The 17,413-nt window shown below is 44.7% G+C and overlaps 1 protein-coding gene across 1 annotated transcript in view; it reads right to left on the bottom strand.

The window, feature by feature from the left end:
- The window catches only part of SEMA7A (semaphorin 7A (JohnMiltonHagen blood group)), a 76,118-nt gene that overhangs the window by 13,266 nt on the left and 45,439 nt on the right, over positions 1-17,413 (bottom strand). Inside the window, exons 4-8 of the mRNA XM_063926441.1 lie at positions 14,566-14,661; positions 5,452-5,542; positions 4,816-4,938; positions 1,783-1,919; positions 349-521 (exon numbers count right to left, since the gene is read on the bottom strand). Coding sequence (XP_063782511.1) covers positions 349-521; positions 1,783-1,919; positions 4,816-4,938; positions 5,452-5,542; positions 14,566-14,661 — 620 coding nt within the window. The remainder of the gene's footprint in view (positions 1-348; positions 522-1,782; positions 1,920-4,815; positions 4,939-5,451; positions 5,543-14,565; positions 14,662-17,413) is intronic.

The raw sequence follows: 17,413 nt of genomic DNA, 5'->3' as shown, positions 1-17,413 counted from the left end.
AGGAACGAAACTGACTGAACTGATCGCTATTTGTGAGTAAGTCTCGAGCTACTCAGAAACTGCTAAGAATTTTCTATTCGCAATTCTGCTAATCTTTTGTTCACAATTCTGCTAAGCTAAGATACACTCCCAGAGGGCGGCGGCTTAGCGTGTGCAATGCTGCTAAAAGCAGCTAGCGAGAGAACAACTTGGAATCACCCCCAATGTTGGGTAGTACAGACATTACTGAAGGCAGCCAGCAGTTTGTGGTCTTCTATGTCAATCTAGAAAGTGTTTAGTAAACATAAATGCAGCAAAGTCTTTTGGACATTATATTCAAATGCTGAAAACTATGTTTTGCTGTCTTACCATGCATTTGTGAATAGTCCATATATAGCACTGCCGGTTTTTCCTTGCAGAAAGAAGACATCCTTGAGGTAGGGAAAGTACTGGCCAGCTAATTCATTACCACAAATCAAGCGAGATTTCAGTGCTGAGCTAAATACATTACGAATGCTAGGTTTTACAGATCCTGTTTCCCCCTGAGGAAGGAAAGGCAACAGAATAAATGAAGTTTATTAGGAAGTAAATTAAAAAAATTAAATGTAATAGAAAAGGATAAACAAAAGAAGAAGAGAGACAGAAAAATATTATGTAATACAGAAAAATACCAAAAGAAGAGGAAAGGAGAAGAAAGGTCAGATGAATAAACATTATACCCTCCAGTTTTCACATCAAAAGCATATGTAAGAAACAGAAGCTCACTTATTACATTTAATGCAAAATTGTTCTAAAGTGGAATTAGCCACTATAGATAAAATCATTTAAAGCTGACGACATGTGCCACTTAGACCAAGCACAGTGGTCACTTAATAACGAAGTTGGACAACCATTATGTGTTACCCCATCCTCACATATCAAAACCTGATCCAGTCAGATTGGTATAAAACAAGCAGGGTGGGACTCAGGGGCGCTTTAAGAGAGGAGGAGACCCATGTTCAGCCTCCTCCGTTCGGGCCCCCTCCTCTCTGCCCGGAGCGTTGTAGAGTCTGAGCCCTAGAGGGCTCAGACTCTACTGCGCATGCGCAGATCTCCGGGAAAATGGCACAGCGGCCATTTTCCCTGAGATTTCTCTACTGTGCAGGCGCAAAACTCAGTGAAAATGACCGCTGAGCCATTTTAACTGTGTTTGCACAGCGCTGCGGATGCTGGCGCTGGACTCCGAAAGGGGGATTTTAAAAATGGGTGCAGCATGTGCGGTGGGGGGCCCCCTCTGGACTCAGGGGCCCGTGTGCACCACACACACTGCCCCCATTATAGAAACGCCAGTGGTGGGACTAGAAATTGTCTGAAGGAGCATGACTAAAGTATGTATGGAACCTGTTTCATTCCTTAATATCACAGTTGCTTTTTTGTTGCCACTTTTTTATTATATTTTGATAAGCTGTATTGCCTAACAGCAGACATATTATTCGACCAGTGTAGGCTGGTCAAAACATGTAGCAAACAAAGTGTACGGATAGTGGCGGGTTCACTGCAAGATGCGTAAAGCTCTGCTTAAAGGGCAAATATTCATATTAATTTACCTGCACATACGCCTTGCGTCAGGCCCGTTGTATGTGTGCTTATTCCTTGTGAATTAAACAAGGCAAAATGCTTAGAAATATTTCATGAGTTTACAAAACAGCGTATTCGTCTCCTGCCAGCTTGCTGATATACACTATACAGACTATACTTACTTTACTCCAAATCTGCTACTTCCACAATGCCCAGCCACCCCAGTCATACCACGAGCCCTCTCACCTTACACATCTGTGCCACCATGGACACCCTTTTTTCTGTTGTTCTGGTTACGTTATTATCCTCAATGTAGAAGAGAAGAATCTTATCTTGTACTTGGTTTTCTTTCTCCACTACTAGAGACTTCACAAAATGTGGAGCTAATGTTATAATATTATGTTTATTACAACACGCACATAGAAGGCAAAAAAAAAAAAAAAATGATCATGAAAAAATTTCATACAAGTTTTTATAACATACTGTACAGCCAGGCATCGAACATACAAGTATTTTTATTTTTAAACTGTATTAACTTTCATTTTCCATACCAACACATTCTGTTTTCCCTGCTTCTCATTCTAGATATTTCAGCTTGTATATTAAAAAATAAACAAATATATGTTCTTGCTGAATATCATCAAGGTATTCCCATATATTACTTCATAGAGCTATATTTTTATTTATCCTGGCTAAAAATCAGCAGCGGCTCTACCTGCTTTGATGAGGGGGGCTGCTGGAAAGGAGAGAAAGCGACAGCACTGGGCTGGCCAGGTCCTGGCACCTGCGCAATGGGTCTGGCAGGCGCTGGGACTGGTGCATGTGCACAAGTGTCAGTGGGACCGCGCATACGCAAACACCGGCTTCTAGGGACTGTATTGGCACTAGCCTCTAGAAGCTGTGTAGAGCTCAGCTGACAATAAAGCAGGGAGTGGCTCCCCACTTGAAGCAGTGGCGCCGAGGAAGGGGGGGGGGGAGCGGGTGCTCTTTACCCGAGCCTGGTAAAGGGGGGGGGGGGAGCGGGTACTCTTTACCTCCCTTGCAGAATGTCGGGCAGAGAGAAAGAGGACAGGCTGCCACTGCAGCAGCCTCTCTCCCCAGCCCAGCACTCGCTGCTCAGTGCTGTGTGCTGAGCTGAGGAGAGAGGCCGTTGCAGCAGCAGCCTGTCCTCTCTCTCTCTCTCTCTCTCCCTGCATAGGGGTATGATCACATTTGTACCCGCTGGATTGGACGCAGCCGCACAAACCACATACAGTAGTTTTTCTGTTTTTTAAAGGAGGGAGTCTGGCCAATTTCCCCCCAATTGGCCACGCCTCCTCATTTTACTGGGGCTTGGTAAAGCTGTCGGCACCCCTGACTACAAGCACACGCTCTGCTAATCGCAGCAGAGACTGGGACTGCCTGTCCTGTGTGTGATTTGCTATTAGCAGTTCCAATGGGAAGTCACTGACAAATTCAGTGAAGCCACTGCAGTCAGGGACTGCAACTGTCTCACTTAGGTGGTGGATTTTACAGGGGGTGCTGCAGTCCTGCAGCCCATAGGTAAAATCCTTCACTGCTAGAAAAAAACAATAATGGAGCTCCCATTTAGAAATGACAAAATAAGGTTCTAAAGGTCTAATTCAGCATGAGACGTGGTCACATGCTGAAGTCCCTGTGCAGGGTGCGCACACACAGGAGTGGCACTATGCATGCGCACAGTGAGGTGCAATGGCAGGCATCTGATTGACAGGCAGAGGCATTCATGGGGTGGGCAGGGGCGTCAACATGGTGTTTTCGGGGCGTTGTAACGGCTTTGGGGGGGGTGCGGTCCGGACAACTCCGTCATGTCCGGACCGTTTGTGGGGCGGGCTGCAGCAACTGCATGATGTCACACACAGCCGCTGCAACCCAAAAGATGGTGGTCCAGCGACTGGCTTCGCAGCTAGGCTGCGGAGGCAGGGGGCTACCCTAAACATGCTGTGTAGTGAAGTGGCGGTGGGACAGGACCCGGCATGTGGGGTGGCCTTGCCCTGTGTTGGGCGTCCCCCTGCATGTTAGTGTAAAAAGTTGTAGTTGTGTGATTTTTCGCACAACTACAGCTGATGCTGGATTAGGCCCAAAGCCAGTGATGGGCAACAGGAAGTCCTAGTGCTGCTTTCTGCTTTGTTATCTTTTATTAATGCACTGCTTATTTGAATGTTTGGTGATATTATTACAGATATGTAACTCTTTAATGAAATTTTACATATTACTGAGATTAATGATAATGTGTGGAACCATTTCAAAGTCAGATTGCCATTCTCTGTTCTATCTATTTTAACAGTTATAGGGTTTGTTAGGGTGTACGTTTTCAAAATGAATTTCTGTGTTTTTTTTATTAAAGGCAAATATCACTGTGTTTGGTTTGAGAAAACTAGAGATTTTTTTTTTAATTGCACCCAACTAAATAAAAACCAATAGCTCACTTTTACTGTATATTTAACAAAAAAAAATGAATGTTAAAGTAAACCTATTAAACAAATAGGGCTATCCCCCACACCCCTTTCAGCTCCAGTCCCCACCATTTTGACTATTCTTCCCTTGTTGTAAGTCTACACCAGGGCAGCATTAAGCCTTGAGGCGGCCCGTGGGCACTTAAGGCAGGGGGAATTGGGGGAAGGTGGGAGTGTATATTAGATTGTCATGTATATTCATAAACCAATGGTTTATATTAGATTTAAACTAAAAGTTTAATAATGCCTGGGTACTGTTTAAAGCTCCACCTAATTGAGAGACAACTATTTTATAAAGTTTTCTTGGAACAAAGGCAACTTGACCTTAAAATACACATAGAAAAATAAAATTTAGCAAAAATACAATAGCAGCAGCCTCTACACTACTTACACACTGGGACAGGACTCAGGAGGACTCTGTGTGTGTTTCTCTAGACCCAAATGCTCTCATTAGATAACAGGTTACACAGAACCCAGACACACAGGGAGGAGGAGAATCCAGGATAACTGGGTCACTTATAGCTCTCTTCCCCCTCTTATCTCTTCTCTGATCAAGAAGCTCCATCAGTAGCTCATGAAAAAATATATGAAAAAATATACTCATGTGTCTCTGCCTGCACTGTTCAGCTTGCATTCCGTCTGCCTGGTTCTGCTGCTGCACAAGAGGTAGAGCTAGTGATGTCAGTGTGCTCTGGCTGGGGGACCCCTGACAGAGGGGGGCCAGGGGTATAGAATAACCTGGATCCCCCTTTAATCTGGCTATGGTCTACACCTAATATTGTTGTCCCTTTTTTCCAACACTTACCCCTCATGAGGTTATCCCCTGTGAATAGTAATGGATATGTGCCATTAATCTTGCGGAATATCGATTTTAGCAAACTAGCTGCATTGTTGGATTTTCGTGGAAGTGTGGAGTATGTCTGTTGGCCTGAGAGAGATGTAGAAACGATAAAAATTAGAAACTAGAAATATATAAAAGAGAATTATAACTATAGTGGAACATGACAGTGAGTACTAGGAGAAAAAGGAATGGGTTATGGAAGAAAATAGCCAAAATAAAGAAGGAAAGGCAATGAACTACGGTGGAGACATTGGCGAAAGATCTATACATGTAGAGGGCACAAATGAGCATTATCCCATAGTGACATATTGCCTTTTATTCTTGATAAGTCTAGTACTGTATACTCCAATTCAAATGAAGCTAAGAAAATGCAAAATGTGATGGCCAACCATGGGCTAGAAAACATTTGTGCTATATATTATATAAACCTTTATATTTGGGTCACTATGCAGCAGTCTAGGCAGAATGAAGATTTCCACAAACCACTATATAGGTTAAATAAAGTAATAAGAAAGTTGCAGGACTACTGTATGTATAGCATCACAAGTATTTTAGGAAAGTGCAAACTGTAAATCAACAAAAATAATCAACTCTATTCACCTGAAATTAAGATATTATAATTGGTCTCTGGGGTGCGAGGGGCTAATTGTTCAGTCCAAGTCATGTCAATTGTTTGGAATGTTTCACCATCCTGAAATATAGACTAGCGTGTTAATGCTTTCACAGCTAATCACTATAGATAAATGTATAGCTATCTTCCATTATCCACTTTAGCTGACAGATTGTAGAAAAGGACATTTGAGTATAAATAAACATATACAAGTTCTGGCGCAAAATTATGCGATCATAAAATGACAACTTGCTTTTTAAGAAGACAATTGTCATGTCTTGCAATATAAGACACAAGAGAAAGTACATTCTTACAGTGTGGGCTGGAGCAAACTGACCTACTGTTGTTCAAAACATCATCCCACGTGGAAAATCACAGCATACTCGGAAAGGAAAGTGTTTCTAAAGCTTTATTGGGACTCGTATGCTGTATTTACATGAAGAAAGACTTTCCTGATACTGTTAGAGTTCCGGAATTACAGCTTGCTAATAACAATAGTGCTACTGTAGCATTCTATCAACTCAAGGGACTACTAATAACCAGAGGGGAAGGGCTCAAGCTTGTTTATAGAGCCTGGACCAACAGTGCAAGGGGAAGAATGCCCTGCTCCTAGCTGCATACTCCGCTCCTTGCATATACTAATTTTCATTAATTGTTTCTCCTAGAGCCACACCCTTATTATATTAACATGTGAAGAGACACTTTTCAAAATTCTACTACTGCTTATACTGTATTTTATTGCATACTCTTCACTTTCAATACCGCCCATTTTAAATGCTATACTGCTAGTTATATGTGTGATAGAGCTATTTCAGGTAGTGTATTTTATTAAATTAATTGATTCATTAATATTTCTCTTGCGTCCTAGAGGATACTGGAGTCCATTTAGTACCATGGGTATAGACGGGTCCACTAGGAACCATGGGCACTTCAAGAATCTGATAGTGTGGGCTGGCTCCTCCCTCTATGCACCTCCGACTAGACTCAGTTTAGAAAATGTGCCCGGAGGAGCCGGTCACGCTGAAGGAAGCTCCTTAAGAGTTTTCTGCATTTATTTTCTATGTTTGTTGTTTTCAGACAGGGCTGATTGGCACCAGCCTGTCTGCTTCGTGGGACTTAGGGGGGGGGAACGGCCCAACCTCTTGAAGGGTTAATGGTCCCGTTCCCTGCTGACCGGACACTGAGCTTCCTGAGGGAACTATTCGCAAGCCCCACCACGGCGAGCGTGCATTCCCGCAGCATACCGCCACCCCTAACAGAGCCAGAAGAATTAAGAGTGGTGAGTACTGAGCCGGCGTCCCGGTTATCGGGGCACCGGCCATTATGGCGGCACGAAGCTACGGATCCGCACGGCTTCTAAATGGAATGGGGCGGAATGAGTCTCCAGACACAGTACACAACTGCATCTTAGTACACTGTACACAGTACCCAGTTTGGCAACACAGCCATAAAACGGTTTCTCTCCATTTTAAGCACCAGATTCCTCAGCCAGTATAAAAAAAGCAGGAAGACCGCGCGCCATTGAAGGGGCGGGGCTTCACTATGAGAGGATGCAGCAGCTCACCAACGCCATTTTCCGTCTGCAGTAGACACAGATGCTGACATGACAGGGACACGCAGCTCCGCCGGTGTGACTCCAGATTACCTCAGCAGTACCAGGGGGTCATAGTAGGGGGGGAGCGACTATTAGTGTACTAAGTCCCCTATCAGGGTACTTAGTCTGCGACCTGGCTAAGCTTGGCATTAGCGATAAGGGCGCGGTGGGGGCTGGCTCCAAACAACTCTGTGTCTCTATGAAGGGCTCTTTGTGGGTTAAATGTGCTTAACCTTTTCCTGGGTGTGTGTGCTGTCACATTTACATTATGTCAGGCAAAGAGTGTGTTTCTAGTACAGCGGAGTGTTCCTCTTCACCAGGGGGCTCACTACTGGGTACTCAGGGTTCACAGGCTAGCGGGGCTGAACCAGAGTGGGTTAATTCTCTCAAAGGAATGATTTCCATTCTTTCTACAAAATTGTCCCGCAATGAGAAAGAGACGCAATACTTAAAACAAACTGTGGATGAGTTTATGAACAGAGACTCAGTCCCCAAAAAAGCATCTCAGTCCCCTCCCATTTGTCCGCAAAAGCGATCTCTGGCCCATATCCTGCATTCTGACTCTGACGCTGATGGGTCAGACTTGGAGGAGGGTGAGGTAGACTTGGAGGGGGGGGGATGTGGCTCTGTCACAGGAAATAGAGGCTCTTATAGAGGCTATCAGAGATGTTCTGCATATTCCTGATAAGGTGTCAGAGGAGAGTGAGGAATATTTTTTTAATGTAAGGAAGAAGTCCTCAGTTACTTTTCCTGTGTCAAAGGAATTGAATACCCTGTTTGAAGAACCATGGGTTAATCCTGAAAAGAAGTTTCAGATCCCTAAAAGGTTGCTCTCATCTTTTCCTTTTCATCTGGGGGATAGGAGCAAAAATGGGAAAATCCACCGATAGTGGACGCATCAGTCTCTAGGCTGTCACGGAAAATTGTATTGCCTGTTCCTAGTGCAGCCTCCCTAAAAGACACGGCTGATCGTAAAATTGACACTACATTCAAATCATTGTACACAGCTGCTGGGGTGGACCAAAGACCCACTATTGCATGTGCGTGGATCACTGAAGCCATTGCGAAATGATCAGGTAACCTAATTGAGGGGTTAGATTCCTTAACTAGGGGGGATGTTGTCTTACTCTTGCAGCATATACAGGACTCTGCGAACTTTATGGTGGAAGCCATAAAAGAAATAGGCGTGCTTAATGCACGCACCACCACTATGGCAGTGTCGGCACACAGGGGCTTGTGGCTATGCCAGTGGACTGCTGACGCAGACTCCAGGAAAGGTGTGGAAGGCCTAGTTTGGAGATGAACTAGATAAATGGATCTCCACAGCTACTGCGGGTAAGCTACGTATCTTCCTTCAGCAGCCCCCCCCCCCGCGACCAAGAAGACTTATCCACCTTCTAAGTTACGGTCCTTTCGGATGGCAAAGTTCAATGGCAAATCCAGAGGTGCTTCTACGTCCTCCAGCGGCGCAAAAGGTAAACCACGCAAACCAGCAACGGCAGGTGCTCTGGAACAGAGCTCAGGCTCTGCTTCCTCAAAGACTCCAGCATGACGGTGGACCGCAATGCCTGGAAGGCTGTCGGGTGGGAGCCCGACTATAATTCTTCAGTCAGATTTGGTCAAATTCGTGCCAGCACCCCTGGGTCATAGATCTTATTTCCCAGGGCTACAGACTGGAGTTCCAAGAGCTCCCACCTCACAGATTCTTCAAATCAGGCTTGCCAGTTTCACAAGAGGCAAGTATAACTTTACAGCATGCCATCCAAAAACTGGTACAGACTCAGGTCATTGTTCCAGTTCCACCTCATCTACTAAACAAGGGGTACTATTCCAACTGTTCGTAGTACCGAAGCCGGACGGTTCGGTAAGACCGATTCTGAACCTCAAGTCTTTTAACCCGTACTTACGAGTGTTCAAATTCAAGATGGAGTCTCTAAGAGCAGTGATCTCAGGTCTGGAGGAGGGAGAATTCCTAGTGTCTCTGGATATCAAGGATACGTACCTTCATATTCTGATCTGACCGCCTCATCAGGCTTAGCTATGGTTTGCACTGCAGGACTGTCACTACCAGTTCCAGGCCCTGCCATTTGGTCTCTCCACGGCACCGAGGGTGTTCACCAAGTTGATGGCAGAGATGATGTTTCTTCTCCACAAACAGGGAGTGAACATAATTCTGTACCTGGATGATCTCCTGATAAAAGCACCGTCCAGGGAGAGGTTGCTGAACAGCATTGGTCTCTCAACCAAACTCCTCCAGGATCACGGGTGGATTCTGAACCTTCCGAAATCTCACCTAGAGCCAACACGGAGACTCCCATTCCTGGGAATGATACTGGACACGGAGTCACAAAAGGTGTTCCTTCCATTGGAAAAGGTATTGGTAATCCAGTCGATGGTTCAGGATGTCCTGAAGCCAACCCGGGTGTCGGGGCATATGTGCATTCGCCTTCTTGGGAAATTGGTAGCCTCTTACGAGGTATTTCAATACGGAAGGTTTCACGCAAGATCCTTCAAGCTCGATCTGTTGGACAAATGGTCCGGATCGCATCTTCACATGCACCAGAGGATCCGTCTGTCGCCAAAGGCCAGAATCTCCCTTCTGTGGTGGCTACAGTCTTCTCACCTTGTCGCAGGATGGAGGTTCGGAATTCAGAACTGATGCAAGCCTCAGAGGTTGGGGAGCAGTCACTCAGGGCGTGCAGTTTCAAGGAAGATGATCAAGTCAGGATGTCATCTTTCTCATCAACATTCTGGAACTCAGGGCCATATACAATGCCCTTCTGCAGGCCTCACATCTTCTTTAAGATTGGGCAATTCAGGTCCAGTCGGACAATGTGATTGCAGTACATACATAAACCAACAGGGCGGAACGAAAAGCAGAGCAGCAATGTCAGAGGTGTCAAGAATTCTCTGGGCAGAAAGAAATGCTGTGGCATTGTCAGCAATCTTCATTCTGGGAGTAGACAACTGGGAAGTGGACTTCCTCAGCAGACACGACCTGCACCCGGGGAAGTGGGGCCTTCACCCGGAAGTGTTCAGGTGCTTGACAAGTCGATGGGGATTTCCACAAATCGACATGATGGCCTCTCATCCCAACAAGAAGCTCAGGCGTTATTGTTTCAGGTTGAGAGACCCACAGGCGGTGGCGATAGACGCCCTGACAACTCCATGGTGTACATGTTTCCTCCACTTCCTCTGTTCCCAAGAATTCTAAAGCGAATAAAAAGGGAAAAGGTTCAAGCAATACTCATTGCTTTGGACTGGCCAAGAAGGGTCTGGTACGCGGACCTTCTGGGGATGCTCCTCGAAGATCCGTGGCCTTTACCACTTCGCAAGGATCTTCTGTAACAGGGCCCGTTTGTCTATCAGGACTTACCGCGGCTACGTTTGACAGCATGGAAGTTGAACGGCTGATTCTAGCATGGAGTGGGATCCCTAAAAAGGTTATCATTACTATGATCCAAGCCAGGAAGAGCTTAACGTCTAAGCATCATACTAAGCAGCATACCATCGTATTTGGAAGAAATACGTCTCTTGGTGTGAGAGCAGAAATTATTCTGCAGTGGAATTTCATCTGGGACGTTTCCTGCTTTTTCTGCAGGCAGGCATGGATGTGGGCCTGCGTCTGGGCTCCATAAAAGTCCAGATTTCGGCCTTGTCCATTTTCTTTCAGAAGCAAAAGGCTTCTCTACCTGAGGTCCAGCCGTCCTTGAAAGGTGTTCTGCACATCCAACCTCCCTTTGTGCCTCCCACGGCACCTTGGGTTCTCAAGGTGGTGGTGCAGTTCCTCCAATCGGACTGGTTTGAACCGTTACAGGAGGTGGACGTAAAATATCTTACGTGGAATACCGTCACACTGTTGGCCTTGGCTTCAGCAAGACGTGTGTCAGAGCTGGGGGCTTTGTCTCACAAACGTCCCTATTTAATTTTTCATGAGGACAGAGCTGAACTCAGAACTCATCAGCAATTTCTTCCTAAAGTGGTGTCCGCATTTCACATCAACCAACCTATTGTGGTTTCGGCTGTCACCGACACCTCTGCTACCTCAATGTCTTTGGATGTTGTGATCCAACATGCTTATTCCATGGCAGGTTTGCCGTGTCCAAAATCTGTACAGGCCCATTCTACTAGGTCGGTGGGTTCTTCCTGGGCGGCTGCCCGGGGAGTCTCGGCTTTACAGCTCTGCCGAGCAGCTACTTGGTCAGGTTCGAACACGTTTGCTAAGTTCTACAAGTTCGATACTTTGGCCTCTGAGGACCTTCAGTTTGGTCAAACAGTTCTGCAGGAACCTCAGCACTCTTCCACCCGGTTTGGGAGCTTTGGTACGGTATCCGGACTCCAGGTCGACAGCACAAAGGTCGACACACCTTAGGTCGACGCCAATTGGTCGACACACCTTAGGTCGACATGGACAAAATGTCGACATGGACAAAAGGTCGACAGGAACAATGTCGACATGGAAAAAGGTCGACATGAGTTTTTCACGATTTTTTTCTTTTTTTGAACCTTTTCATACTTAACGATCCACGTGGACTACGATTGGAACGGTAAAGTGTGCCGAGCGAAGCGGTAGCGGAGCGAAGGCACCATGCCCGAAGCATGGCGAGCGAAGCGAGCCATGCGTGGGGACGCGGTGCACTAATTGGGGTTCCCGGTCACTCTACGAAGAGAACGACACCAAAAAAACATAAAAAACTCATGTCAACCTTTTTCCATGTCGACCTTGTTCCTGTCGACCTTTTGTCCATGTCAACCTTTTGTCCATGTCGACCTAAGGTGTGTCGACCAATTGGCGTCGACCTAAGGTGTGTCGACCTTTGTGCTGTCGACCCTCAGTCCCAGACTCCTTTGGTACATCCCCATGGTACTAAATGGACCCCAGTATCCTCTAGGACGTAAGAGAAAATAGGATTTTAATTACCTACCGGTAAATCCTTTTCTCATAGTCTGTAGAGGATACTGGGCTCTTGCCCAGTGCTTCATTCTTCCTTCACTGTTACTTGGTTAAGTAATGTTGGTTCAGCCGTTGCTGTTCCCGTTTCAAGTTTGGTTAACTTGGCTTTCCTCTTGTTGTGTGTGCTAGTTCGGAATCTCACCACTATCCTTATCTATCCTTCTCTCAAAGTATGTCCGTCTCCTCGGGCACAGTTTCCTAGACTGAGTCTGGTAAGAGGGGCATAGAGGGAGGAGCCAGCCCACACTATCAAATTCTTGAAGTGCCCATGGCTCCTAGTGGACCTGTCTATACCCATGGTACTAAATGGACCCCAGTATCCTCTGCGAGAAAAGGATTTACCGGTAGGTAATTAAAATCTTATTTTTATATTTCTTTAATATTAATTAACTTTCTCTTTGTATGAAGTCAGAAATGGCCCCATGCACCAGTTTTGTGCCATTTTACGTGCTCCAATAAGAGTGGCTAGCAAACTGAGATTTAGTTTAGTGGGACAAGGTATATAAATTACATTAAAGCCTTTATTCACTTTCAGAATTACTTTTCTCACATCCTCAGACATGACGGATAAAAGGACTCAGGTTAGTATCAATGGGAAGCTGTTTGCATCTTTCTGGCATACTTCATACAGAAAAAACTTTTCTACCAATGTAATAAAAATATATGTATGTACAATAGTGACACATATGAACAACAGCCCCTTATTATCATTACTTATTTAATATATGAATAAGCATAAACTCTGCAGTATATTAGGGTAAAAACTGAATAGAATGAATGAATGAATGAATGAATGAATGAATGAATGAATGAAAGGACTAGTCCTAGCTAGGTGTCACTGTTCCCACTACGCACATATGCAAAGGTTCCTGAGTGTTATTACTGGGGCAGTCTAAAAACTAAATGGGGGCGTGGCCTTTGTTATGCACAAGTGAGTACAATTAGACAGTGAAACTAGGAATGCACTGCATGCCTGCATATACTATAAATGACTTATTGCAGTGGTTCCCAACTTGGGTGCCTTGGGTTTGAGGTGCAGGACCAAATCATATTATATATGGTCAATGTCATACGGAAACCAGTGTTGGCAGCTGCCAATCATAGAAACATGTGGACAAGCAAAGTGTAGCCCTGTCCACCACCACATAACTGAGCCTAAGGGTGACAGATAAGCGCAATTTACTTCTAAGTTCTGCTGAATGTCTCAAACACAAACTTTTAGCTTAGAGGTGCAGAGAAAAAATGCTGATACTCTAGGGCAGTGATGGGGAACCTTTGGCACTCCAGCTGTTGTAGAACTACACATCCCAGCATGCCCTGCTACAGTTTTGCTATTTGGCCATGCTAAAACTGTAGCAGAGCATGCTGGGATGTGTAGTTCAACAACAGCTGGAGAGCCAAAGGTTCCCCATCACTGCTCTAGGGTGAAGCACTGACTTATTGTACTCTATTAAGAATTCAACAAAAAGAGTAGAACCACTGTTATCAATTTCCTCCAAGTGAGCGCATAGAATAACACTAATCTGTACATGTCACGTCAGCAGCAGGTTAAACAAAGAAAACAGCGACTCACAGCACAAAACATTGCAGAACAAGCACATGGTTTATAAACATTGCTGTATCAGCAGCCATAATAGTCACAAAAGCCTTAGGTGGCAGAATCCAAGGGCTGTGTACTGTTGTAGGTAGTGGGGAGGAGATGATGGTATACGTGAGTGACGGAAGGGAGTGAGGAGTGGGAGGGAGGGAGAGGCCAATACATTTTTTTTTATGGAGAAAAGTAATACTTGTAAGTTCCCTAAGATACCTCAAGTAATCAAGATTGACTGTATTGTTTTACCTATTGATACCAATCATCTTTCACTAGAAGTTAATGTCTGGATGTGAAGCTATAACTAATTATATATTCTCTCATCTTAACTGTTTTTAATCCTAACTTAACAGAAAACATCACTAGTTAAAAATATAAAATTGAGGTTAATAACATTTTATGTTTACACATTCTACTACCCAAGTTCCAACATCTCTGTCCCAGTAAAGGTGCATAGACAGACACTATGCGATATTGCCAGTGATATCGCTCATTTTTACCCTTCTGAGCGATATCGTTTGTAATATCGCCCAGTGTGTATGCTAGGACCAATGAACGATGCGTAATCTGGTGCATCGTTATCGACCCCCACTTTTGGCTGTTCATGCAGCTCAATTTGGATGTATCGTCCAAAACTGCATATACGCGATGGCTGTGGCATGACGTCACTGTACAATATCACTTGTGATATCATACAGTGTGTATGCACTAGGTTTAGCGCACGGGAGGGTAGGGAAAACACTATGCGATATCGCTTATGGAGCTATCGGATAGTGTGTACGCACCTCAAGTATGTCTACAGAAGATCAGACTATGACCCAATTAAATATTAAAATATTGTGATATATCTATTTTAATGAGTTTTAAACTGAAAATCACAAACCTAAAAGTTTCTTGTTTATTTAAAAAATGAAAATAAACATAAAATGTATGGAAGTAATAAAAAATAATGCAGTAATATTTACCATTCTCCAGCAGCGAGGATTGTAGGCGTTGGTGCCACAGACAGTGAGATCTCCTATCAGCTGACCCACAAATGTCACATAATTCTTACAGTAAGGCTGCAAAGAGGTTAGGATGGTCAGAACATGTAAATAGAGCAATGCTTCAGTAGCATGTAGGAGATCTGGCTAGTGACAGTAAAATGTATACATTAGGACAGTGGTTCCCAAAGCAGGAGCAGATCCATGATCAGCAGCTTAACTGGACTCTTCAAAGATCAGCACACAGCAGTGTGTGCTGGGCTACACAGGGAGACTGCTGCCACAGTCCGGAACTGGGTGCTGTGGGGCACTTGCAGGGGTGCCACAGTCTAGGACCAAATACAATTATTTATGTTCAATGTGATAGGCAAAACCAGTACTGGTGGCTGGCAATTATAACATATGTGGACAAACAGAAATGCAACCATGTCCACTGCTACATAACTGAACCTAAGGAAGACAGAATAGCACAATTTACTTAATTTAATCATTTTTGAAGAATTTTGCAATAATAACGTTTGGCCTAGTGAACAAATGCTAATACTCTAGGTGCCACGACTTAAGAAAGTTTGGGAGCCACTGCATTAGGATACTGAAAAATGGTGTTTGAGAAGATTACCAGTTGTCGCCAAAAAAATGCGCGCTACACATTCCCTTTTAAAAACAATTAAGACTTTCATTTTGAATTAAGTGACAGTTGCACTACTGGATGATCACTTGCAGACCAGGAAAAATGACAGTTGTGGTAATATGGGCTATTTGGGTGCAGCAGTGTAAAGGGCCCTACACACTGGCAGATAAAATGCACGATATGAACGTTCTCGTTCATTAATGAACGAGAACTCGTTCATAACGTGCAGTGTGTAGGTACCAACGATTAACGATGCGCGGCCACGCGCTCATCAATCGTTGGTGCCCCGTTGCTTATGCTTGCAGGCCAATATAAGCCATGCAGTGCTATGGAGCCGGGTGACGAGGGAAGTGAAGAAACTTCACCCCCCCCCGTCACCCCCGCCACCGGGCCGCCCGTCGGCTGTATCCGCCGTCGGGCAGCTCGACGGCGGATCGGTAAGTGTGTAGAGCCCATAAGAGTTTAGTGTTTAGATACAAAATAAAAGTACTGTGTGTTCCATACAGGGTATAAAATACAGGTTGAGTATCCCATATCCAAAATGCTTGGGACTAGAAGTATTTTGGATATCGGATTATTCCGTATTTTGGAATAATTGCATACCATAATGAGATATCACGGCGATAGGACCCAAGTCTAAGCACAGAATGCATTTATGTATCATATACACCTTATACACACATCCTGAAGGTCATTTTAACCAATATTTTTAATAACTTTGTGCATTAAACAAAGTTTGTGTACATTCATACAATTCATTTATGTTTCAAATTCAAATACACCTTATACACACAGCCTGAATGTCATTTAATACAATATTTTTAATAACTTTGTGTATTAAGCAAAGTTTGTGTACAATCAGCCATCATAAAACAAAGGTTTCACTATCTCAGTCCTACTAAAAAAAAATCCATATTTCGGAATATTCCGGATTTCGGGATATTTGGATATGGGATACTCAACCTGTACCACACACCGGGATAAAAATGTAGGCCTGGAATTATTGGGGGCAGACCTAGCAGTGCAGTCCTATCTTTTGGCTTCCCTTTCCCCAGTAAGCAGCAACTCTATTAAATGTTAATGTTAAAGATGCAGGGCGGGATGTATTAACATACATCGCCGCCCCTCGCCGGTTACCGCAGCGACGTTGATCGCATATGTACTAACATATGCGATCAACATCGCGATGCGGTGACGGAGGCCCCCCGCGATACCTGTTAGGTGGTCTGCGGGGGGTCTCCGTCACCTCCCCGGGGTCCCCACACTGGCTAGATGCCGGGAAGCAGCAGCAGGCTGCCCCCGGCACCTCCTCCTCCCCCCTGCAGCCGGAAGGACGTCCGGCTGCGTTGCTAGGGGGAGGAGGACACTACCTTCCGGGTCCAGGGCAGCCTGGAGGAAGGTAAGCCAGGGGGAAGGGGGGTCGGCGTCTGCGGCGGGGGTCGACGGTGTCGGCGGGTTGCGGCGGTCGGCGAAAAGAAGCCCATAGGCTTCTATAGGGTTTCGCCATCCAGAGATGGCGAAACCCTGGACGCCGAAAACGCTGCGGTAGGGTCTTAGTATATATGAAAATGCGGTAAAACCCCCGTTTCGGGGGTTTTACCGCATTTTTGCTTTAGTACATCCCGCCCGCAATGTTTAAGTTAATTATTTTTGAAGTCTTAACATTTCTCATTATACTGGTCTCACCATTGATAAAACAATGCCCACTTTTAAGTGTAGCCATAGGCACTATTTGCACAAATAAAACTACTCTCCAGCATTGCACATATTGCGCTGTATTTTTGTATTATGTTTACAATTATGGGGGGAATTCAGTTGATTAGTACTGGTAAATTTTTCCGGCAAAAACAATATTTATTTATTTATTTTTGTAAATTTTTGCCCAATGTTTTTTTCAGGCAATTAAATTAATGCCTCTTTAATTAATTTACTCATTTCCATGAGCAAAACACAGGATCTGGGATAAGTTCCCGGATCCATATGTTTCCGCAATCAGAAAAACTGGCACTTATTGCAGATTTTATTTCTCTTACCTCTGGCCAGGTGAAACAAAACACCCAGTAATGCCGGCTAAAGGCATCAATTAAAGAAATCCCCAGGGGATAAATTAGCTGTTGGTAATTCACTGCAACTAATTGGAACCCCCCACCCCCTCCCCGTAGTGTGATGCATCTCTGGTACTTATTTCTGAAATACAAT

The sequence above is a fragment of the Pseudophryne corroboree genome, chromosome 6, assembly GCF_028390025.1.
Source record: "Pseudophryne corroboree isolate aPseCor3 chromosome 6, aPseCor3.hap2, whole genome shotgun sequence".
In the NCBI taxonomy this organism is placed as follows: domain Eukaryota; kingdom Metazoa; phylum Chordata; class Amphibia; order Anura; family Myobatrachidae; genus Pseudophryne; species Pseudophryne corroboree.
The sequence above is the reverse complement of the archived record's forward strand: the minus strand, read 5'-3'. Positions and strand labels throughout refer to the sequence as shown.